A 23323-nucleotide genomic window follows, 5' to 3' on the forward strand; every position below is an offset into this window, starting at 1 on the left:
TAAGTGGATGTGATAAATGTTTAAATTATTTAAGCGCAAAAACAATAAAGAAATACAGAAATTAATTATTAGGAAGACAAAGATAGAAATGCGTATTGCGACTTTTGCAACGGTTTTTGGCCAACGGAAACCACTCTAACTAAGAGTCCACTAAAATTGTAAGCAAACAATTATTATGTTCTTATCTTTGGCGAAACTGCTGCTCCTAGCACACTCTCTACTAAGTCTACGCATTTAAACATAAAATTAGTTATGCGTATATTTTTTAATTTTTGTAATTTTAGTTCGCATTTAAGCCCACATTTTGTATACCTCATTAGTAGAGTGGCGAACAACTAAATTGTGTAAACATATAAAGGCTTGGTTTCTTCGTTTTACAATCAGAGCGGAATATTTGAACTATTCATAATTGAACAAACGAAAAAAAAAACTAATGTATTTTTTATGCAATTTATATATGCATTGTACATGCAAGCGAAATTAATTATTTCAAGCAACTGAGCTGCCAACGATTCGTGTTAAAGATTTTGATGCAAGTTAATTGGCCACTATCAACCAACCAGGCCAACAAACAGGACAATGAAATTTGGCACGGCTAAAGAGTCTAAGTGAAATATTAAGAAAGCGCGGTGTTTGTTTAGAGAATACAAAGATATGGCAAAGAAGAATGAACGCAACCTTAACTATTGGAAAATATACTAAAAAATAAGTTATGATGGAAAACATACAAAAATTGTGTTTTATTGGAATATTGGAATTTTGTATGCATATCGAGTAAAAACCACATTATGTTATTTAGGTTTTTATAAAATATAGTTTATTATTGGTTTTAGTAATTAAATCCTTAACAAATAGGTATAAAACATCGATTTGTTAATTGTCCGGAAATTCAAATATGTATCAATTGTGTCTTCGTTGGTAACATTTTACAGCGGTGTGGGTTTCGATTTATAGATAGATAGATTCATAGAACTAGCAAACTCTAAGTATGGTACAATATCAATAACGTATTCACGGGTGTGTGGGGGATCATCACAACAAAGTGCTAGAAAAATGATCACAATCGATCACAAAAATTCCAAAATATCATGTCTGAGCATACTTATCTGCTCGTATTAAGCTTAAACTAAAGGCAACATAATGTGTATAACTAACTTGAGCTATGGATAGGCGAATAAAATTTCATGAACACCTTTGCTATGCAATATTAAATTAAGAAGCGACGCTTTAACATTTAGTGTGCCCCAGCTGGATGCTGTGACATCTCATATAGGTACGCGTAATTATCATCAAATCGTCACATAATTGTCACATTATGTTTTTAAATATATCAGGTCCTACATGCAGTACACTTTTTAACATATAATGTCTTCCAATTTCGCCCCCTGCTCAGCACACCTTCTCAATCATTTTCACCAGTTCTTTGTACAAAATACAATCTCGGCTTCGTGGTTTGCAGATCTCTCGATGATCAAGACGAATGCCGCAGACGTCGCCAATTCCAGGATCTGTAAATTATAAAGTTGTACATTTTTAGAACTCGGCAGTTGTTGTTCGTTTAATTATAATAAAAAGTTATTAGGCTAATCTTTAGGCTGGAGTTCTATACTCCATAACTTAACTTATCCTAATCGAATGTTTCTGGCGCAATTCTCCAAAAATCTGCATTCAATTAAAAAAAAATTTTTTTTTTAATTTTTTTGATGTGATGATGTAGAAATTCAAAAAAAATTAAAAAATGTCCCAAAGCTGAAGTTCTAAACTCCATAACTCAACTTATCTTAATCGGATTTTGAAGTGGCATACCTCTAAATGTTTCTTGCGCAATCCTCTAAAAATTTGCATTCAAATTTAGAAATTTTTTTTTTTTTTTTGTCAATTTTTTGATGTGAAATTCGAAAAAATGTCCCAAGGCTTAAGTTCTAAACTCCATAACTCAACTTATCTTAATCGGATTTTGAAGTGGCATTCCTCTAAATTTTTCTTGCGCAATCCTCTAAAAATTTGCATTCAAATTTAGAAAATTTTTTTTTTTTTTTTTTGTCAATTTTTTGATGTGAAATTCGAAAAAATGTCCCAAGGCTTAAGTTCTAAACTCCATAACTCGACTTATCTTCATCGGATTTTGAAGTGGCATACCTCTAAATTTTTCTGGCGCAATCCTCTAAAAATCTGCATTTAAATTTAGAAATTTATTTTTTTTAAATTTTTTTGTCAATTTTTTGATGTGAAATTCAAAAAAATGAAGAAATGTTCCAAGGCTGAAGTTCTAAACTCCATAACTCAACTTATCTTAATCGGATTTTGAAGAGGCATACCTCTAAATGTTTCTGGAGCAATCCTCTAAAAATGTGCATTCAAATTTAGAAAATTTTTTTTTTTAATTTTTTTGTCAATTTTTTGATGTGAAATTCGAAAAAATGACTCAAGACTGAAATTCTAAAATCCATAACTCAACTTATCTTCATCGGATTTTGATGTGGCATATCTCTAAATGTTTCTTGCGCAATCCTCTAAAAATCTACATTCAAATTTAGAAATTTATTTTTTTTTAATTTTTTTGTCAATTTTTTGATGTGAAATTCGAAAAAAGACCCAAGGCTGAAATTCTAAAATCCACAACTCAACTTATCTTCATCGGATTTTGATGTGGCATACCTCTAAATGTTTCTTGCGCAATCCTCTAAAAATGTGCATTCAAATTTAGAAATTTTTTTTTTTCTAATTTTTTTGTAAATTTTTTGATGTGAAATTCGAAAAAATGTCCCGAGGCTGAAGTTCCAAAGTCCATAACTCAACTTATCTTCATCGGATTTTGAAGTGACATACCTCTAAATGTTTCTGGAGCAATTCTCTAAATAACTGCATTTAAATTTAAAAATTCAATTTTTTTAAATTTTTTTTGTAATTTTTTTCATGTGAGATTTTGTGGAAATTCAAAAAATTAAGAAATGTCCCAAAGCTGAAGTTCTAAACTCCATAGCTCAACTTATCTTAATCGGATTTTGAAGTGTCATACCTCTAAATGTTTCTGGAGCAATTCTCTAAATAACTGCATTTAAATTTAAAAATGCAATTTTTTTAAAATTATTTTTGTAATTTTTTTCATGTGAGATTTTGTGGAAATTCAAAAAATTAAGAAATGTCCCAAAGCTGAAGTTCTAAACTCTATAACTCAACTTATCTTAATCGGATTTTGAAGTGGCATACCTCTAAATGTTTCTGACGCAATCCTCTAAAAATCTGCATTCAAATTTAAAAAATTTTTTTTTTTAATTTTTTGTCAGTTTTTTGATGTGAATTTCGAAAAAATGCCCCAAAGCTGAAGTCCTAAAATCCATAACTCAACTTATCTTAATCGGATTTTGAAGTGGCATACCTCTAAATGATTCGGGCGCAATTCTCTAAAAATCTGCATTCAAATTTAGAAATGAACTTTTCGTCATTTTTGTAATGTATGATTTTTTCAATACGATCTATAGAAAAATAATCCGCTATCATTTTGTATACATATGATAACGGAAACTATTCTAAAACCTATAGGCATTATTCGGATAAGTACTAACCCGCTGAGTCCACTCCCACAATGCGAAGATACAGCACCGACATGAGTGTCAAGGCAGTCTCCACGAAACTAAAGACTTCGATCTTTAGATGACCCAGATGGTACAGTCCCGCAAATCTCCGATGTAAGTCCAGCAGGTACTTGTTATCTATGGAAAACAACATCACAATATTAAAACTGATATTTCTTATCTGATGCATCTATTTGGCCTTACTTTTTTCAATCTCTAGCAGCTCTACGGAGCGCGAGAGTAGTGGCGCCTTGATGCTGGCCAAGTGGGATCCTCGATGGGGCACCGAGTAAAAGAAGCAACCGCGAGCAGATCGCCAAAGCGGCGTCATCACAGGACGACCGCTCTCCCAGGCATCTACCATCAGTTGCTTGATAAAGAGTCCGCCCTTCGAGTGGCCCACATAGATAATTGGACGACCATGGCCCACGCGATGCTGGATGAGCAGCTCGGCCATTTCGCGAGACCTTTGGATCAAGCTGGAGCGCGGCTCCTTGCTCTTCCACAGCGGTCGCCAAAGGTACTGATCAGTGGTGTAATTTAGGGCTATAACCCGCACTCCAGGACAATCCAGAGGTAGCCAGTCCCCAGGCCAGCACTTGGAGTAGTTTGGATCGTTTGGAGATGGCTTGCTCTTGCGGGCGGCCTTACGAGGCGTGGCTGGTGATGAGGGACGCGGGCGGCTATCCTTCCCATTGGTCCCCTCCCCTGCATTACCATTGGCCTGCAGCATGGACTCCAACTCTGCCTGTAGCAAACGGCTGTTGTCCTGCATCCTTAGCCGAAAAGTGGGAAAGCTGTACTCGATGCCCTCGCAAATCTGAATTTCTTCAGGCGCGCCGCACACATAAGCATAGCTATTTGGGGAAAATATTTTAGCAACTCTGTTTATAACAATTGCTCCTATGATCTTACTCGCTGTCATCGCTATCGGAAGCATTGATCTGGAGGTCTTCCGGGTGCATTGGCACGGATCTCTGGAGCCGCGTCCTTGGTCGCACTGGAGAATCGTCCGGGGTGTCCATGCATCGGTTGAGGGAAGCAAACTTTGCTCTCTTCTCCCGCGGAGCCGGATGAATTGCCGCACTGCGGGAGTGCCGAGGTCGTTTCGGTGGACGTACTGGCGGACGTGGAGGCCTTTCGAACTCCACCGGCTGACGATCGTTCTGCCAAAGTCCTTGCTTCCAAGTGTTCACCAAGGATCCATGCAGGCCATGGATGAGCACAATATCTGCTCGGATCGGTTCCCCCGGTGGCGGCTCGGCCAGAATGTTTATTGTACAACAGCTAGGGGCGTCCGAGCGCACGGTGTAAAAGGGCGGACCCTGCATCGGATTGCTGGTTGGACAGGGAGTGCAGGGAGTTGGGGGCGCACTCAATGTGTCGGGCAGACTCTCAAGGCCATCCTGTGATTTGCGCATTTTCAGGAGCTTCAGCAGGGGCCCCATGCGATTGGAAACTGGCGGACAGAAGATAATGAAAAAATATTTCCTTAATTAATCACAGAAAATATATAATCCCCTTAATATCTTGATGAATACAGAAGAGAAAAAATATGCAAAACATCAAGATGTGTATACGCAAATAGCAATTAAGGTTACATATGTATTTAGTGGAATTTCGTGTAGTTCACCGAACTTTGGCTTACTTTTTCCGTTTTATTATTAATAGACTCACCCTGAACCGAGGAAAGATTCAGTGATATCGTGTTGGCGGCAAAGGCCACCAGATTGGTGAGGGCCTGTCGACTGGAGGCCAGATTCTGGAGAACCCTCAGCACTCGAACATCGCGTATGCCCTTGATGCCCCTGGCAACTCCATTGGCCAGTGGAAGAACTAGGCGCACCAGGATGCCGAAGACCACTCGCATGCTGCCGCCGTTTTTGCTGTCTCTGTAGCGAATTTTGTATGAACAAAAGTAAGCTTTCAATGGGATTTGCACTATAACTTACGCCTCCATTAGGGCACCGGCACTGCTCGATCGCACCAGATCGCTGACCGCCTGCTCCTCCTCCTGGCGATCGATCTCCACCTCGTTCTCATTGTTTGTACTTTCATTGTGGGCCAGCGATGGTGACTCATCCACTGGCTCATTGTGTGTCACCGGAAGGCTCTCCTCCCCACCAATTCGCATCATGGCAATGTCGCAGACGTAATGTTCATCGATTTCCTGCAGCGGTGAGCTGTTGTCTTCTTCTCCACCTTCGAAATGGGGGCTTCTGTTTTCGCTTCGGTTATTGTTCCTCACGTTCTTGATTGCTGCGCCATCGTTTGCCACTGGGGGATTGCCATTGCAGGCAAGTGATTCTTGAGCAGGCTCAGAACTCCTAACAAACATTTCCCAACTTTCTGCTCGAGTGTTGCGCTTCCTGTGTTTTCGAAGGACTGGCTGTGGGCCAATTAATTCGCATCCCACATGTTGCAGGCAGGGCTATCTGCAATTTCATATAAATCGTTGAGTTCGCTGTTAATCATTGCCTATCCACTAGTGGATATCCACTCGGACGAAGACCCCTGCATGCCATATATCAATGCCAATGGTGGACACTGGGCTAAAAACAATCCGGTCAAGTGCACTACCCCTTTCGGTTTCCTGCTCTCTGTTTGCCGCTCTTCAAGGAAAACAACCTGGCTAAAAATAACCCTTTCACTTGACGCCGCTCTGCGGCAAATTACTTATACGACGCGTGGGCTTGTTGTAATAATAGTTACACGAAGGACAACCGCAGATTGCTTGAAAAACCCGAACCCTTTCATAAAAAATATTAAAGACAAAAAAGTGTGCAATTTAAAGAAAATGTTACTCTGTTTCACCACAGAAAAGAGTTTTTAAATACATGTTTTCATATGGTTATAAAAACATTTTGCTTATCATCGAGTGTTGTCTCAATTTAAAAAGCACCCTTTAAGGGAGATTCCTAATTTTGGTGCTTTATGGCTTTTTGACCACAAAAACCTCAGGGCTCTGTTCAATTTGGCTTACAAAAGGTTCCTGTCAGCCGCAAAAACAAAGGTATTATACTGAATGCTTCCCTGCCGTTGCAATCCAATTAGATGCGAAAGCAACAAATGTCAGATACATATTGTTGTGCCGCATAATGACATGGCGACGTGCCCCTAGGGTACGACGGCCCACCAAAGGTTCAAGTTGAGGGTCGTGGTGTAGAGAGCACGGTACTCAACCAGGCAAATATTCTCATCGCATTTTCTGTTGCGCTGCTATTTATAGAGGAAAAATGCCGCAGTGTGCTATGTTGCATGCGCCTGACACAATGGTGTATTCATTGTATATAAGAAAAACCGACCACTGTGTTGCTTACTGTACGTCATGCAAAATGGCAAAAAAAAAGGGGAAAATCTATTACGAAAATCAACCAGTTGGAATGCCAGTTATGTGGCTTGTACAATGACAACCGCACACCCACTCAACTTACACTTGATGCTAGATCGGGGATCGCAGATCGCAGATCGCAGACCGGAGAAATGCAAACCGCTCGCCGTGGAAATCTCAGACCGACTGGAACGGCACCTTGACGATACGAATTGGCGAGGCCCGGGCTGTTGCGGTTATACCCGCCCCTAAAGTACTCGGCACTTGCAATAGTGAAATTGAGGCAAATACTTTGGCCTGAAGTGGCCGACCAGCAACGGACAATTGCCTGGCTTTCGACAAATTGGAGACAGCTGAAAGTTCAATTCATTTGGCACACATCGTTGCTTATCGTTCATTGTTTCATTAAGTGCGACCGAGTTGAGTTTTGCGATTCCCTGAATTTCCATCGCTTGCGCCGAACAAATTGATGAACGTTGTCTTATCTAAATGCCAGGCGGCGCGACATCTATCTGATATCGAAAACCTCTGGATTAGCCAGCCAAATTGGTTTTATGGAAATTTCGTAAATTAATTAGACCGACCAGATCGTGCCAGTATGCGCTCCTATCTTATGCGAATTTATTTATTTCGCCGTTTCCAATTGAGAGGGTTGCGAACTCTATTGACAGGCAGCACTTAGTATGCTCTATAGTGCCTATAAAATGCTAATGCCCAGATTAACTCAATCAAGTGGTCGCCTTTGGATGCACGAGCCGTGGAGGTGCACTACTTTATGTGTACGTATAGTATCTGTTCAGTATGCCGTGCACGGAACCAGATATTTTGGCCCTGATAATTCAAAGTCAATATTTTAAATGTGCTCTTCTGTCTGCGTGGCATTTATTTTTTTATTGTACAAGAGGAACATTTTCAATTGAAGAGCCCTAACTCATTCTTAGAAATCTTGGCATTTTTTGAGGCGTAGAAAGCGGTGTAAATATGTAAAATTTGCTTCGCACGGCGGTGAAGAAACGGACTCCTTATCTAATGGCAATCGATAAGAATTGCAAATGCTATTGTGCAATACATGGTGTTCCCTAGAGCCGAGCGGCTTTTCTCTCGATCGTTGGTTTCGCCAACTGGGCGTATGCTTGATGCGAACTCTGGCTGCTGAGTTTGTTACTCATTCGCCGCGTGGACTTTGGCCAGCCGGTTTTATCGTGTCGCGGTTATACCGCTGCAAACACTGTCGCTGGGCCTTTTGTTTGCGGCTCTTTATGGAAACTCGATGCACACGGGAGCCGAAGTGGTCAACAAAGGGTTTTGTAATGCGATAGCAAAATTTGCGATAATCGTTTATTATTGCTTGGATGTGCGGCTCCTATGCTGCATAATTGCAGCGCAACAAGCTGGCAAACGTGTGCACATTTGTCAGCTGGAAATTGGCTGTTATTATGCATAATAATCGGCTGGAATGGCCGGTGGCCAATGTTGCTGGGCGGGGCCAGTTCAGCGTGGCACGCAAGGCGTTCGGCATGCTAATTAATGTGTCGCATGTTGCAGCCACGTGAATGGGCGGGTTTGGTGACTGAGATTGCAAGCTCGAATGGTCCAGTAATTCACCTGTTTGTCTCATCCATTATTGTGTAAAGTGTGCGATAAACTGGAACAAACACAGTACCAGCATTGGATTGGTTTACGATGACATAAGGTTGTTTCGTAACGATCCATTTTAATACGCACATTAAAGCATGGATAACTATCCGACTTTCATCCGTGAAATTAACCTTCACAATTGATTTGTCAGGTTAATGAGAAACACATTTCTCAGGTTCAAGAATTATTCACAGCGATAAGATACGCACTGCGATTTCTACTTGGGCAATAAACTGGCTGGAAAACAGCTGTCGCCTCCAAAAAATGTCGGTACCGAGAATACAACAGCATTATGCGATAATTAATTTCTTAGCCATTAATGGGTCACTGACAGATAAGCAATGAGCTGCGGAAGACCGTTAAGAAACTGGGTCAGAAGACAATGGGAAATTGCTGCAGTTTATCCTGCTATCCTTCGCAAGAGTAACATATTTATGAATTCATAAGTTAAGTAAATAATTCCAGCTCTGATAAAGAGCTGAAATTCATGCGTTAAATGTTCCTTATCACGCACTTTCATTATCCAGCGCTTTGTTTGTAATAACTAATCAGAGTGTCAACTTATTTCGGTAAACAATTGAAATGATAATCATTTCCCGCCCAATCGAACAAAAGCCCTAGCCCGCAGCTGCACATCATTTTCACATTTGGAAATACGTTTGTATTATTTCCATACCAGTTGTTTGAAAACCAGCTCGAAAACGAGTTATGCAAAGCCAGTGGCGACAATTCATTTAGATTATGTATATCTGTGTCTGCAGAGCATGGATCAGGCCATACTGAAAATGTTCTGTCAGGTGATGCTTATGACGATGAGGAACTGTACCGCCGGCAGCCCTGACCCCGAACGACCTTGAGTGGGTGGCTATTGGCTTGTATTTGCGTGCCTTTGACAAGCCGTTCTCTCTGTTAATTAGTATGTTTCCCCCAATGGCCGAAAGAACGCACCAGTTATTAATTACCATCCTGCAATGGACTGCTTTGATTGAGCCTTGGCAACTGTCGCCGGCCAGCTGTGGACTTTGGCCGAACATATGAAAGGCAAACGGACTGAAACATAAATCATTACACGGGGGAAATATCTGGAAAATGTCTCTCTCATCAAGTGGTTTTTTACTTTTCGAACGATTATTTTGTGACTTGGCAACAAAATGTATGTATATAATTATTCATAAATTGATCTTGTTATTAATTGTGTTAGGAAAATTTCGGACAGGTGTGACAGAAATATGTACTGTAATATACAAATATATGTATTTTTTATTATGCTCTATAGATTTTGGGATCATATGCTACCTAGTAAAGCGTCGGTCTAATTTAGCTAACATATCTATATCTATTTGGATAGCTACCTAAACTACACAAAACTTTTGTTTACAACTGATTAATCGTTGAACAAAAATCAAGCAAATAAGCTTGAGTTTTCCTTGTTTTTCTCTCTGTAGCTGAGCTTCTCGCTCCGCTGCTTTTCTCGCGGCTGCTCACACTCAGTTTCTCAGTGGAAAACCGGCAACTGAGAGCAGAGAGCAGCAGCGTTTTCTCAAAGACTCCCCCAATGAGCGGGATTATTCTCGGCCAAAAGCTGCTGAGGCCCGCTGAGCCATACATACATAGATGTGGCTAAGGTGGTTCAAACGCAAAACAACAACGAGCGAAAACAAAACAACACGTGTGTTGGGTGGGACCAGTGGGTCAAGGGGGTCAGGCGAGCTGGGGGGGCGAGGGAGTTGTAACTCTAAGTCGCGGAAGCCTTAACCTTCAGCAAGCGTGCCCAGCTATAGAGTAATGAAACGAAAATGAAAACGAAACCGAAGAGAATCGGAAAAGGAGCTATAATGTCTGAACTTTAAGGCCGCGAACGTGTTTTGAGTTCCAGACTATCCAGTCCAGTCCCCTACCCTAATATATATGTGCATATACATAAGTCTATATATACCATATACGGTTTGTGTGTGGGGTGAGCCCATTTGTATCTGCGATGAGTCCATTTGCCAAAGGTTTGTCAGCCCCGTAACAAGTATTAATTGAATTATTCACAGGGCAAAAAAAGACGGAAATTCACACCTGCTACATTAAAATCGTTAAAATTTTAATCCGCTTGGTTGTGTTTTGTTTGCCTGCTTAATAGTTAATAACCAGGTTTTTCGACGGACACTTTTGTTGTTCTGCATATGTTTTGTATATGCCATATAGCTGGGTTGATTTATTGATGGAACACTGAGGGGTAACAGCACTTGCAGATATAGTAAAGAGTTCTTTTCGAAGAACTTTTCTTAATAGGCATTCATAGTGCGTTTATATGACAAGTATACATTTGTATATGCGATGAAACCGACAAAGCACGCTCACTCACACACACACACTCTTCAACTTACACACTCGAAAACAACAAAGCTCTTGGCGTTACGCGAGTTTTTTTCTAAATGCGTAGCGAATGCGAGAGGAGCGAAGCGAAAACCGCGTCCGCAGCGTTTGGACGCTCGGCAGCAACTATGGTGATTGCGCTATTACAAAAATACACGCTCTCGAAAAATCTCCAACAGAAGCCCTTCCTCCCCCACACACCCGCACACACACGCACACGCACATGCACAGAGAATGTATCAGAGCTATCTGTGTGTCAACAAAAGTTTAGCAGCTGTTCGCGTTGCTAAGCTTTCCATGGGGCAAAGAGAAATGGCAATTGAGAGAGCGCCACTTTAATCGAGACGGAGCTGCCAACTTATCGCGGTGGAGCCCGCGAATTTATTATCCATTCAAATATGCCGCAATATATCAAAATATATCGAGTCAAATAGCAATTGCCTGCAAACAGCCTTTAAATTTTATTTTGCAGATGGCGTTTTTATCCATATAAAATATTCAAAGCATGTTTTATGCATCTTAAATCTTAAATTTTAGCCACTGCAGTTTTCTTTTGTACCTCACAATATTTAAAGGTGAAACCGTGGGCTTGTGGTATTTTCATGATTAGCGCTCGCTGTGTTTGTGTTCAAATTTCAGATCGCCCATTGGGGTCCTACAAATCCGAGCCCCCCAAGGCGGAGGAGCCCAGCAGCCACTTTGGCTGGCCAAAAAACCGATTCCCTAAGGTCTGGCGTTAGTTCCAAAAAAGTGCCTCATTCACGACGAGTCCGAGCTGGAGGACGAGGAGCTGGAGGAGCTGCTGTCCCCGGAACTGGTGTCGCTACTACTTCCGCGGTGCTTCCTGCGCCTGGCCTTCTTCTCCTCGATCACCTCGTAGCTGGGCAGAGTGGAGTTGCTGGAGTCGGAGCTGCTGCTGCTCGAGCTGCTCGACTCCTCGACAACTGCCTCAATCTTGCGGCATTTCCTGCGCGAGATCGGGCAATAAGTCAAAGGATAAGCAGCGAAGTCCCGAGATATTACCTACTTCTTATCGTTTTTATCCGCGTTCTTGCGCTTCTGCTTTTTGGCCAACTCGCAGTCACTGGGCGAAGTGCTGCAGGTGCGCTTCGACTTCTTGCCCTTCTTATCCTTGCGACGAGACTCCTTATCCGTGCCACTCGCCTTTGTGGAGTACTGATTTTGCGAGCTGGCCGTGGAGTAGCCGGTGTCCTTGCGCTTGCGCTTCTTCCTGGAATCAGTGGCTTAATCAGAATTTTCTTTTTAGTATAGTTATGCTCTGGACCCACTTGTCCTTCTTGTCCTTCTTCCGTTTGCTGTACACCGCCTCCTGCTCGGCATAGTCCTTGTCCTTGGCCCTATGAATAATTCATGCGGCTTATTAAGCACCCACAGTATTTCAACCACTTACCTCTTGATCTTCTTTTTGACTTCACCACCCCTTTCGTTGGATATCATGTAGATGCTATTCTGATCTGCATCCTGCACTTTCCTACGAGATTGGAACTGACGTGCCTTGGCCATTCGGCTTTCACGCCGATTTTTCCAGAACTCGGCGTTGACCACATATAGTCGATAAAGCTGCAGGATGATCACCAGCGAGTTTTTGCCTAGTACATATAAGTGCTATAATTTCTGATAAATACAGTGCATAATTAAGACGAACATGTGAAGAAGACGTTCATGTAGTTAATGATTTTGTACTGGAAGATAATCAGCAGGCGAAAGGTGAGGAAGGGAGCATCCTGCAGGATCACATTGAGTACGATTCCCCACACGTCAATGCCACAGCAGCAGTTTTGGCAGCAGTCTGTATGTCTGCGGAGCAGAGATTCGCATATAATTCAGTTTACCAATGATCATTACACTTTTGCGATAAATTGAGGAAACAAACTCACTCCTCCTTGTGGTGCGATCCACTGCCCCGAGGTCGTCGTCCTCGAGTGGCGGACAGCACGATGGTGAACTGCATGAGGCTCCAGGACCAAATGCCCAGTGTGAGGAAGACGAGAAATCCAATCTTAGCTATGGAGTCGTCCTTGTAGGAGTCGAAGAACTCAATGATATCCGCCGCCGTGCCAATGTAGACCAGGAGCAATTGGCTGAGCTGATCCCTGGTTAGATCGCCCTTGGGCAGCAGCCAGCGACCCACGATCAGGATGAGCATGAGGAACTGCTCGATGAGGGTTGTCCACGTGTCCGGGGTCACCGAGAGGGTGACCCCGGCCTGACCCAGCAGCGTGGCCACCGGAGGCACGCCACTGCTGTTGGTGCTGCTGATGTAGATGGTGGTGTTGCCCACGGGAATGCTGAAGTTGCTCGGACTGTACACCGTCGAGTTGGTCGTAGTCATGTTGCCCACCCGCCTGGCCACCTTGTCCAGCTCCAGGAGCCATATCGCCGGCACAATGCTGCTCAGGTAGAGGAACACCGAGGGGCAGAACCTGCGGGCAAAGGACACAGGTGAGGTGGCACAGCCGAACGCCCAAAACAAACAACAAGTCTGAGTGATGCGACGAAAGGTAAACAAGAATCAAAGACAACGCCTGCTCCATACCCCGCGAGATTCCATTAAAGTTTTACTAGTACGACTTACACTCGAAATAAAAGTCCTCGCAAATTTTCTACAAAGTTGTCTATCGAGTTTCCGCAGATGGAATTCAAAGTTATGCCATTTTCGAAACTCAATGCAACTCAATGTCCATGTTTTTCTGCAAGAATACTATGTAAGCTACAGTGTATTGTTTTGAAAGCGAGGGCACTTTTTTCTGAGTGTGGGGGTGCGGCCGCAGAATTGGTGGTTGTTATGGAGGTGGGTGGTCGGGCAGGTTAGGCACACACTAAACACATGATTTCACTTTTAATTGAAAATCAAAGCCCGCGGCATGACGTCAGCATCGACTGATTGTTGTTTACAATTGGAGATGCCTGGAGTAGCCAGGATCCCTGGGTTTCATCCTTACCAGCGCCACTCCTGCGTCTTCTTGATCATGATGGTGAAGATGCCCTCGAGCAGCAGCAACAGCAGTGGTCCACATAGTGCCCAGTAAATAATGTCACTTTTCAGGGCCACCACCTGCCAAATGGCCAGCAGGCTGTGCGCACTGAAGATGATCCTCGTGAGGATGGCCTTGATCGTCGAGATTATCTTGGCCATGGCTGCAATGACATAATCCGCTCTTGGTCGCTCCCTGCAGCTCGAGAATCAGGTCCAAGGACCAAGGACCACGGACCAAGGAAAAGCGAACCGCACACGGCGAAATGGCAAACGCAACTGACAGCAGAAATCGCGGGCCCCAAATGCTTTCATTAGATGTTTAAACGCTTTTTAAGAAATTAAGGACACCGCCGCGAATGGCGCGTAATTGGTGAATGGCCACGGACCCCTGTCCCGATGTCCTGTGTGTGCGTTCAGGACGAATCATCTTCGGCTTGTCCAGGGACGAACTACAAACTGCAGGGCAAAGGTGTAGATTCTTGGCTTCAAAAGAAGAGCTGGTCTATCTTCAATGAATTTGAGCTAATACTCCATTCCGGCTTACTTTTTTGAGTTTTTTTGTATAATCCTTATATGCATTGAAGTATTAGTAATGAATGAAATGAGATTCAGTTGATATTTTTGCAGTTTCCTCGACCAAAGCGCTCCTGGAAATGACTTCCCAAACGAAATCGAACCCATGCGTGTTTTACTTATGTGTGCCTCGAAGTCACACGACCATTAAATGCTTCAGCTGACTTGGAAGACGGCAAACGGTGGACGATAAACGAGGAGTCCGCGTTCCACCCACCGGATTTTGGGTCTGGCCACAAATGCAGTGCAAACAAATCGCTGGAGTGAACGACGCCGAGCCTTGGCCATCAAATGGTGGTAATGTAGCTGCATGGAAAGTTATAGTCATCGTAAAACCACCCAGCCGAGTCATATCTGTGGGATGTTTGCCCATGGGTGGGCGGAGTTGGGTCAATGTTTTTGCCGCACGTGAAGTCATTGAACAGGCGTAAGTCAAGGATGATGTTCGTGCTCCGACTGGGCAACCTGTTGACTGGCACAAAGAAATCCTACAATTTATACGCTGAGCGGAGTAAAGTAAGTAGTTCAGCATACATTACGCATACGACATGTGAAACGGCCAGCGTTCTATGAAGAATGCTCTACTACTCACCTTTCTATTGCTTGCATGGCTCCTTCTGTTTTAAATATGCAGGTGTGGTTATGAAACGTAGCTTTTATTGCTGGAACTGATATGACTGGTTATGGGTTTGGGAAGCTATTCCGCTTGCGGCGGCGCAGCAGCCTATTGAGTCGGCCCAAACTGACACGCCTGCCCAACCGATTCCTGTTCCTGGTCTTGGGCCTGGTCCTGGTCCTGATCCTGGGTATGGTCCTGGTCCTGGTCCGGGTCCGGGTCCTAGTTCTGGTCCTGATCCTGGAACTGGCAGTGGTGGTCCGGTAGTCACGCACCCTGCGCCTCATCACGTTCTTCCACTTCTTGATCCTGTAGCGATGCCTCTTGCGATGCCTCTTCGAGGACGTGCCGGCGCTGGTGGTGGCGGCGGTGGTGGAGGCGGCGGTGGTGGTGGCGGCTGTGGTGGTGGTGGTCGCCGGGGGCTCCGTGGAGGGTGGGGATGTGGTCTCGTTGGTTAGCCAAATGCACAGGCTTATCACCCAGATTCGGAGTGGCAGTTGTCCTGCCTTCATAGTGTGATGGGTGATGATGTTCGGATGAACGGCATTTTGGTCGGTGGGAGTTTTATATTGGCCAAGACAATTGGCGGAATTTCTCAGCAAATATTCGCAAATATACTTTTGCGCAACATTTTTTGGCCATATTAACACAGTTTGCTGATCAAACAATGGAACAAGCTGGAATTTTGCAGAGCGGACATCTGCCGCCACTAGCTATTAAGTTATATATTTAACACTGACTTGTATTTTTACGACTAAATCTAAAATTAATCACACATTGCACTGCGAGAAACGAAGTCAGCGAAATATTAAATAAAGCTTAGAGCTTCGTGCTCAATCTACCGCTAAAATATGCCATTTATGTGGCATAATATCGTTTGTAAGCCTTTGAATTTAAGAATAGAGTATGATTCCCCAAATTAGATTAAAGCTGAAATGCAACTAAATGCCTAAATGGGTTGCCCTTCTTTTCTCAGTGCCACATAGTGTAGCCAGTGAGCTCCCTTCCCATACAAATGGGAATCCATCGAATGGGATTAGGTGCCTGCACGTTGGCACATAAAACACTGCATAACCAAATATTTGCGTGGATCCAACTTGACTCCGTATTTGCCTGGCCTGAAGGACCACCGCGGACTGCGGACTGCGGATGACATGTATTGGTCCTGCGGATGACACCGATACTGACGCTCTTGCGTGGTTGCGTGGTCGGGCGGTCTCCCGCAGGGTCTCATCCAGTGCAGGGTGCTATATAAGTGGAGGATATTCCAGCCGACGTTCATTCGCAAGTCTCCTGCTGCAGGTGTCCCGTGCTCCTGTTCCAGTTCCTGTTCCTGGCATTCCTTCCAGCTCCTCGGACTAATGGCTTGCTATACGTACCTCGCCGCCCTGGTGCTCCTGGTCATTTGCTGCCAATGGGGATCCTGTGCCGCCCTGGCCATGCCGGATGAGGAGCGCTATGTGCGCAAGGAGTACAACCGGGACCTACTGGACTGGTTCAACAACGTGGGCGTGGGCGTGGGCCAGTTCACTCCCGGCCAAGTGGCCACCCTCTGTCGCTATCCGCTGATCGTCGAGAACTCCTTGGGCCCATCCATGCCCATCAGGAAGCGTAACTCCGAGCTGATCAACTCCTTGTTGAGTCTGCCCAAGAACATGAACGATGCGGGCAAGTAAGCCCAGAAAATGTTGACGGAACCTGGACAAGAACTTATTATTTGATGTTGTACTTTGAGTTTTTGGTGCGTCGAAGGAAAATGAAAGTCCGCAGATAAAAGCTGGTATAGCCATCTAATAGAGAGTAAAAACCCTAAACTTTTGTTGCTTTAAATCTATATAGAAAAATATACAGTAGCCTATTGTAGAAATGTATATTATTAGGCTTCTTGCTGAAATAAACGTTTCCTCGAATGTTTCCTGACTTCAAATCTATCTGGTACAAAACCTCACGCTATTTTAATCACAGATACTAAACCTAGTTAAACATATTGGCTGTAAGCGGCGAACCAATAAAAGTAATGGGCAGTAGAATTTGTCTATTGCTCCAATTGGAGTAAATATTTATTTCTGGCTTACTATGGCAGCCAAATTTTGTGTACTAACTTAAATAAATATGCAATACCAATATTGCTCTAGAAGCAAAACAGTCGCTTAAAAAGTAAACCAAATGCTTTATAAAGAAACACACTTATGAACAGAAAGACAAGAAAATCTATAGGTATACTCGCGGACACAAAAAATAAATATATATAAATATAAATGTAGGTTGTGCAGTTCCAATTATAAAAAATGTGTTTAGGTGTCTCAAGGTCTTTAAGGTATATTTTTCCATTGCCAATAGTTTCGTAAGTTGAGCTTATAAACCGCATTAATTCTTGTTAACTCGAATCCTGCGCACTATTTTATATTGAACATTACGGATCGTAAAATGTTTCCTGTGAACGGAATTGGGCGTGGTTGAGGTCGTATTAGCAGGGCTTGCCCCCGGGGCTGTGGTATTGGTGGATGTGGTGGAGTTGGTCTGGGCTGACGACGGCTGGAGCAGGAAGAATCCGGCGAACAGGACCAGTGCCAATAGACAGGTGGTTAGCTTCATTTCTGTGCTTCGAAAGAATGGTGAATGTATAACACAGGCCTTGGCAGGCCTTTATATATCCGAAAGATTCTTAGGCCAGAAGCCAAGATCAAATATGCGCGGATAGGTAAATAGCGAAAAACAATTGAAAACTAAACAAATTTTGCACGCCACACTTTGCTTCCCTTGTGTGCTTCCAAATTGATGTTTACCGTCAGGAGAAAAACAGTTGTGGGCGCGTTTAAATGACGGCAATATATATTTTTCCTTATAAGATATATAACTATGTTAATCAATGTTGCTGGTTTATGTTAAAAATCGAACAATTCTCAGCTCGTTTATGTGTAAGTTCATTTGGCGCTGTTTGAATCGGTAAGTATTGTATAGAAAAAGTTATCTGATTAAGCTTGAACTATGTGTGTATTTATGTAAATGTTAATGCCGTGAAAATGACAACTTTAGACAAGCGAGTTGTTGGTAACTACTACAAACATGATGTATACAATTCTATTTATTTTTCAATTACAAAACAATCAATTCTCGCTGGCCCTTCGGTCCAATAATTAAAACAATTGTAACATATGCGAATGTGTGTATATGTTGATGCTTGCTTCGGCTCAAAATGCAGTTTCGGTAGCTTTTCACTTACATGACTATGCCTGCTATTGCATAAATACTAACTAACTGGCCGTACACTGCCTTGGCTAATCATTAACGGCTAATCTAGCATACAGTATGTGGCTGCAGCGGAGGCACATCTCCCAGCACACCCGTGACTAAGTCGCATGCCCCAAACCGCTCCGGCCGCTGCTTTGCCAAGCTGAAAGGATGCGAAAACGCGATGGTTAGGTCAGTTTGGCAACTGAGGGAGGGATATCTGTTGTACTCACACATATGGTTATAGGTTATAAAGCTTTAGCTGCTTCCACAGCTTTGTATTGATTAACTTTTTGGAAACGCACTCAATGGCGCTGACTTTTGCTTGATAATTGCTGAAACGGACTCTCTCCTCCTTCATATTTCTTTTCATGCGACTGCTAATGTGGCTGGTTGATCTCACATGAAAAACTCGTTGGCTGAATGGGAAAGCGGAAGTCACGTTCGCCCCGGACGATCGAATATTGTAATCTCTATGACGCGAAGTCCCCGATAAGTTGGATCGATCAGCTGCAGGCCCTTGGCGTTGTAAATGCGTTCGTTTTGGGAAGCCACAAATTTGGATATCTTGCGAAGGGTCTGTGGGAGTGGAGGAGCATTAGTTTGGGGGTGGAATGTGCAGGTGGATAGTCAATAGGCAATAGAGCTGGATGTTCCCTGGCTGTTGTTTTAGTACTTGAGCCAAATGTATGGATACTCGCACATAGATTAATTGATTTGTCAAGTTCTCTAAAAGTAGTTATTAATGACAGAAGCTTTGTAAATAGTGACCTATACACCTTGAGAAATATGAATAGCTTGAATACAAAGACTTTTACTAAATGTTTGATTCTTATGTGATCCATCACACTTAAAAAGCGGAATCTGACTACTCAAGCCCGCTATCTTCAGCTCTATTGCTTTGACCCACATGTGAGTGATCCAAACCCAAATGACGCACCTTTTCGTAGTGCGTTTCGGAGCACATGTAGATCAAGTAGGCCGTGATGCAGCCAATGCAGCCCTCGCAATAGGTGCCGCAGGAGCCTTCCTCCGCCTCGGCGTAGAACTCGTTGAGCCTGTTGATGGTGGCCTCGAAGACGTGTCTTTCAATCTGCACGGGAATGGATGGCTATGCTCAGATAGCAATCACACAGATATGAGATATTATAGTCACCATGCCCTCCAGCTCGGCGGGCAGCCGTGTGTGGAACTTCACGGAGGTTCCTTCGCTGTAGTCGCGCTGGATGAAGACCTTGCTGAAGACCACGCCCCCTCCGGTGCCCTGGAGCGTTGTGGGATTACCGCCCGCTGGAGTAGTGCCACCGCCTTGGGACATGTTGTCGCTGAAAAGGCGGATTATGGCATTAATGGCCTCGCTCTGCAGCGCCCGATGCATTTGGTTTAGGGCAATCATCTTGATGCGCGGAATGCAGTGTCCCAATCCCAAATGGACAGCTGGCCTTGCCTTTTCCAGCAGCCCCCGAAACGGGGTGTTTTGCTCAACTGGTCGGTGGGGCAAGGCCTGCTGGGTGACCCACCTGTTTGCCTTGGCTTGAAGTAACCTCAGTTGGCCTGGTAAAGCTCGCAGGAATCCCCTAATTGCCTTAAATTCCTTAAATTGGTCAACAAATAAATGTTTGCAAACTCCAAGTGTTACCAGACCGCGAATGGTATTTTATACCACGCCAGTGTTACCAAACGTTAGGCCAGCTGTATTTGTTTCGATAAATGCTCTAAAAATACTGCATATTTATAAAATACCTTGAATGAGTATTTTTTGACCATCGCTGTCTGGCGTTGCCACTAGGGCAGAAATATATGATGCTTGGGCGCCAAAATTTAAATCGGATTTCTGGCTAGAACTTCAAGATAGGAGGGCTAAGACTAAGAATGTTCAATGAACTAAAGAAGTGGATCTTATATATATCTCTTTTACTATAATTTTATGGATTTGAGTACTACTTTCAGTAACGTGTTCTATGCATTGAAATAGGATAACTTTGAATTTAGAGCTTGGCCTTGCCTTGCACAGCCGTGGCCGCCACCAGAGCCGCTCCTCTGCCGGATCCGTCCTCCGAAGCAACAAGTTCGAACTTGACGCCCGGCTTGAGCAGCTTCTTCATGTGGAAATGCAGCAAATCGTGGTACTTGGGATGAAAGCGATACACGCTGCCATCGATGCCGATGACCACCTCGTTGATGTTCATCTTGTTGATGATCGTGACCAGCCCGCAGGCACACAACTTGGCGGACCTGGAGGACACCGCCTCGCAGATGAACCGCAGGGCCTCTTTGTCCGGCTCCGGGCAGCCCACGATGCCAATTTCGTTGAGGACCTTATTGCAGAAGCGATACTCTCCAGGTGGATCACTTTCAATATCGGAGATAAAGGAGGATTTGAAGCTCCAGCGCTCCTGGATCTTTTCGGAAGTGATGCCGTGGAACATAAGGTTCTTGGCCACCATGTCGATGACGACCAAACGTACAAGTTCACCCATGTACATGCCCGAGATGCACTTTTCGAAGGTCTGTTTGCCGGGATTGGGTGTTACCCTGTCGATTATCTTGTCGTAGTTAGTTCGAACGAACTCCAGGACACCGTTGTCCCCGAAGGCGCCCCACTCGCAGTTGATGATCATCGACGGCTTGGGACTGGTCTGATATCCCTCGAAGCATTCGGCATTCACTGTTTTCTCCACATAGCAGGCATTACTGCCGGTTCCCACGATCAGTCCTATCCGGCAGTTGGGATGATAGAATGCGCAGGACATCAGAGTGCCCACCGTATCGTTGAGAATGGCCACTGTGTTGACCTTCATATCGCCCCTTCGGTCGATGGCCTCCTGGAGAAGACTTACCTAGAAAGTCGTATTGTTTAAATATCAGTATTTGTAGTACTCCCTAAAACCCCCTGAAACTTACCACATTCTTGCCCACCACGCCTTCGCAACTGAATCCTTTGGTCCAGGCCACTAGGAGGCCTTTGGAGAGTCCCTGTTGCTGGAGCGGAAACGAGAAGGTGAAGCCCAGAGGCAGGGATTCGTTCTCCAGGCCATGGTGGTGGCAAAACTCCGACAGGCACTCGGCAAGGAAGTCGAAGAGCGCCTTTCCTGATCCGGCCATCAGGGTGACGGGAAAATTGAAACTCTTCGACGTGGTTTCCACGTCCGATCCGCTCACCAGGTTCACCAAAAGCACCCTGAAAGTGGAGCCACCCAGATCCAGGGCTAAAAACTTTCCGCGCTCCTTGCCAGTGGGCAGATCTTGCACATAGCTGACGAAACACTTGATCACCGCTCGCGCATGCGTGTCCTTGGCCAGGCCCATCTTGATCTCCTTGGTCATGCGCTCCACCACCTCGACCATCTTCTCCTGGTCGATCAGAAAGCCCTTGACCGCGGCCTCAATTTCGTTGTTGACTAGGCTAGGCATTTTTCTTATACCAAATAAAATTTTATATACGGGGCCAAATAGAGAATGAGTGAAAAGTCTAGGCGACTTTTTTATGAGGTACATTTCAATTCTACTTTTGGATGAGTCAAACGCAGTTGTCATTACACTCTATACATAATCGCAATTTATTTAAGCACTCTAGTAATCCATAGTGAACAACTTCGCGTCCGTTTTGTACTTGTTGGCGTGTGCCATTCCCGCCATTATGGCCGCTCCCACTCCGCAACTGTCCTGGGTGATGACAAACTCGAATTTGTACTTGGGATCGGTTAGCATCCGGGTGTACTTATTCAGAACGGTGGCATAGGTCGGATGAAGGCGGTAGATGCCGCCATCGACGGCGATAGAGATCTGTGGCAAGTGCATGCGGTTTATGAGGCAGGACACGCCACTGGCCACCAGCATTGCAGCTCGATTTGTGACCGTATCGCAGATGTACTTCAGGGCAGCCAGATCCTTTTCCTTGCAGTGACGTATGCGAAACTTGTCCATCACCTCCTGGGCCTTTGTGTAGACACCCGGTGGATCCGAGACTATTTCGATCAGCGACACCATGTCCAGCTTCCACTGGATCCCTATGTAATCACGCCTGTCCTCGGCGAAGATGGCGCCCGATTTCATCAGGCGAAGCACTATAATGCGTACCAATTCCCCCATGCAGAGAGCCCCGCTGAACTTCTCATAGATGCGAGTGCCCGGATTAATGGACTCCGTGTCCAGCTGGCGATCGAATTCGTTACGTATGAAATCCAGCTGCCCGGTATCCCCGAAATGGGCCCAGTCCGAATTAATGATCATTAGCCTTCTACCCTCCTCACCCTCGTACATTTCACACTTCTCGACCCTTTCCACATAGCAGCTATTGGCAATACTGCCCATGATCAAGCCCATGCGGGTATCCGGCTGGGCCCAGCACAGACCCAGCAGGGAACCGGCTCCCACATTGATGATACCCATGACTTCGACGGATATATCGGAGAACTTGGCCAGTGCATCGCGCAGCAGCTGGACCACATCCTTGCCAATGGCGCCTTGGGCGCCAAACTCCTTGGTCCACGACACCAGGATGCCCATGTCCAAAGCGTGCTTTTTCAGGGTGAAGGCAAAGGCAATGCCCAGCGGCAGATTCTCCTTTTCCACCTTTTTCTCCTTCACAAAATTGGCAATGCCGGTGGCCAGAAAGTTGAAGATCTCGGTTCCTCGACCCGCTGCCACAGTATGCGGCATTATCACGCATTTGGAGCTGGTGTATATATCGTTTTCGCTGCTGAACCGCACCAGCATTATGCGGCAGTTAGTGGGCATCATCTCCAGGGCCAAGAACTGGCCGCGCTCCCTGCCCGTTGGCAAATCCTGCACATAGCTCAAGTGGCACGGAACCGTCGAACGATCGTGATGATCGCGGCTCAGTCCCATCGTAATCTCACGATCCATATAGTTTCTGATCTTCTCAAGGTCGTCAATGCTCGGATGAAACAACTTGCAGACCTTGTACACTTCCGGGAAGTCCTGCTCCGGATCGAAAGTGTTAGCCATTTCGATGTCTGTTTAGGTACGGTTTA

At 44.6% G+C, this 23323-nt stretch overlaps 8 protein-coding genes across 10 annotated transcripts; 1 reads left to right on the plus strand and 7 right to left on the minus strand.

Annotated features, from left to right (window-relative positions):
• Positions 1 to 794: 794 nt before the first annotated feature.
• LOC6554204 lies at positions 795 to 11128 on the minus strand. Of its 3 annotated transcripts, none has more exons than XM_001981633.3 (7): positions 10920 to 11128; positions 5528 to 6010; positions 5253 to 5467; positions 4491 to 5034; positions 3780 to 4432; positions 3567 to 3713; positions 795 to 1508 (listed from the first exon to the last, which is right to left on the minus strand). In XM_001981633.3, the coding sequence occupies exons 2-7, from the start codon at positions 5911 to 5913 to the stop codon at positions 1390 to 1392; spliced, it is 2064 nt and encodes a 687-aa protein (XP_001981669.1). In that variant the 5' UTR covers positions 5914 to 6010; positions 10920 to 11128; the 3' UTR covers positions 795 to 1389. The 3 variants fall into 3 exon arrangements, with proteins under 3 accessions (XP_001981669.1, XP_026839529.1, XP_026839528.1); XM_026983728.1 differs by lacking the exon at positions 10920 to 11128 and adding an exon at positions 10609 to 10897; XM_026983727.1 differs by lacking the exon at positions 10920 to 11128 and adding an exon at positions 7010 to 7126.
• Positions 11129 to 11446: 318 nt separating this feature from the next.
• LOC6554205 (transmembrane protein 26) lies at positions 11447 to 14163 on the minus strand. The gene is made up of 7 exons (XM_026983960.1): positions 13872 to 14163; positions 12807 to 13352; positions 12575 to 12726; positions 12320 to 12518; positions 12198 to 12266; positions 11936 to 12139; positions 11447 to 11875 (listed from the first exon to the last, which is right to left on the minus strand). Exons 1-7 carry the CDS (start codon positions 14063 to 14065, stop codon positions 11668 to 11670), a joined length of 1572 nt encoding a protein of 523 aa, XP_026839761.1. The 5' UTR covers positions 14066 to 14163; the 3' UTR covers positions 11447 to 11667.
• A 997-nt stretch (positions 14164 to 15160) lies between these two features.
• LOC6554207 (serine/arginine repetitive matrix protein 2) lies at positions 15161 to 15607 on the minus strand. The gene has a single exon (XM_001981636.1). It carries the CDS (start codon positions 15605 to 15607, stop codon positions 15161 to 15163), a length of 447 nt encoding a protein of 148 aa, XP_001981672.1.
• A 774-nt stretch (positions 15608 to 16381) lies between these two features.
• LOC6554252 (protein PDF) lies at positions 16382 to 17005 on the plus strand. Its single transcript, XM_026984006.1, has one exon. It carries the CDS (start codon positions 16457 to 16459, stop codon positions 16769 to 16771), a length of 315 nt encoding a protein of 104 aa, XP_026839807.1. The 5' UTR covers positions 16382 to 16456; the 3' UTR covers positions 16772 to 17005.
• A 39-nt stretch (positions 17006 to 17044) lies between these two features.
• On the minus strand, positions 17045 to 17877 carry LOC6554253. The gene has a single exon (XM_026984007.1). The coding sequence runs from the start codon at positions 17688 to 17690 to the stop codon at positions 17463 to 17465; it is 228 nt and encodes a 75-aa protein (XP_026839808.1). The 5' UTR covers positions 17691 to 17877; the 3' UTR covers positions 17045 to 17462.
• A 28-nt stretch (positions 17878 to 17905) lies between these two features.
• LOC6554254 (golgin subfamily A member 7) lies at positions 17906 to 20019 on the minus strand. The gene is made up of 5 exons (XM_001981639.3): positions 19847 to 20019; positions 19483 to 19651; positions 19267 to 19419; positions 18560 to 18905; positions 17906 to 18489 (listed from the first exon to the last, which is right to left on the minus strand). The coding sequence occupies exons 2-4, from the start codon at positions 19642 to 19644 to the stop codon at positions 18765 to 18767; spliced, it is 456 nt and encodes a 151-aa protein (XP_001981675.3). The 5' UTR covers positions 19645 to 19651; positions 19847 to 20019; the 3' UTR covers positions 17906 to 18489; positions 18560 to 18764.
• Positions 20020 to 20225: 206 nt separating this feature from the next.
• Positions 20226 to 21821, minus strand: LOC6554255 (hexokinase type 2). Its single transcript, XM_001981640.3, has 2 exons — positions 21231 to 21821; positions 20226 to 21166 (listed from the first exon to the last, which is right to left on the minus strand). Exons 1-2 carry the CDS (start codon positions 21738 to 21740, stop codon positions 20315 to 20317), a joined length of 1362 nt encoding a protein of 453 aa, XP_001981676.3. The 5' UTR covers positions 21741 to 21821; the 3' UTR covers positions 20226 to 20314.
• Positions 21822 to 21873: 52 nt separating this feature from the next.
• Positions 21874 to 23306, minus strand: LOC6554256 (hexokinase type 1). Its single transcript, XM_001981641.3, has one exon. It carries the CDS (start codon positions 23295 to 23297, stop codon positions 21900 to 21902), a length of 1398 nt encoding a protein of 465 aa, XP_001981677.1. The 5' UTR covers positions 23298 to 23306; the 3' UTR covers positions 21874 to 21899.
• Between the last annotated feature and the right edge of the window lie 17 nt (positions 23307 to 23323).

Source organism: Drosophila erecta, unplaced genomic scaffold, assembly GCF_003286155.1.
Source record: "Drosophila erecta strain 14021-0224.00,06,07 unplaced genomic scaffold, DereRS2 tig00000000-arrow-pilon, whole genome shotgun sequence".
Classification (NCBI taxonomy): Eukaryota; Metazoa; Arthropoda; class Insecta; order Diptera; family Drosophilidae; genus Drosophila; species Drosophila erecta.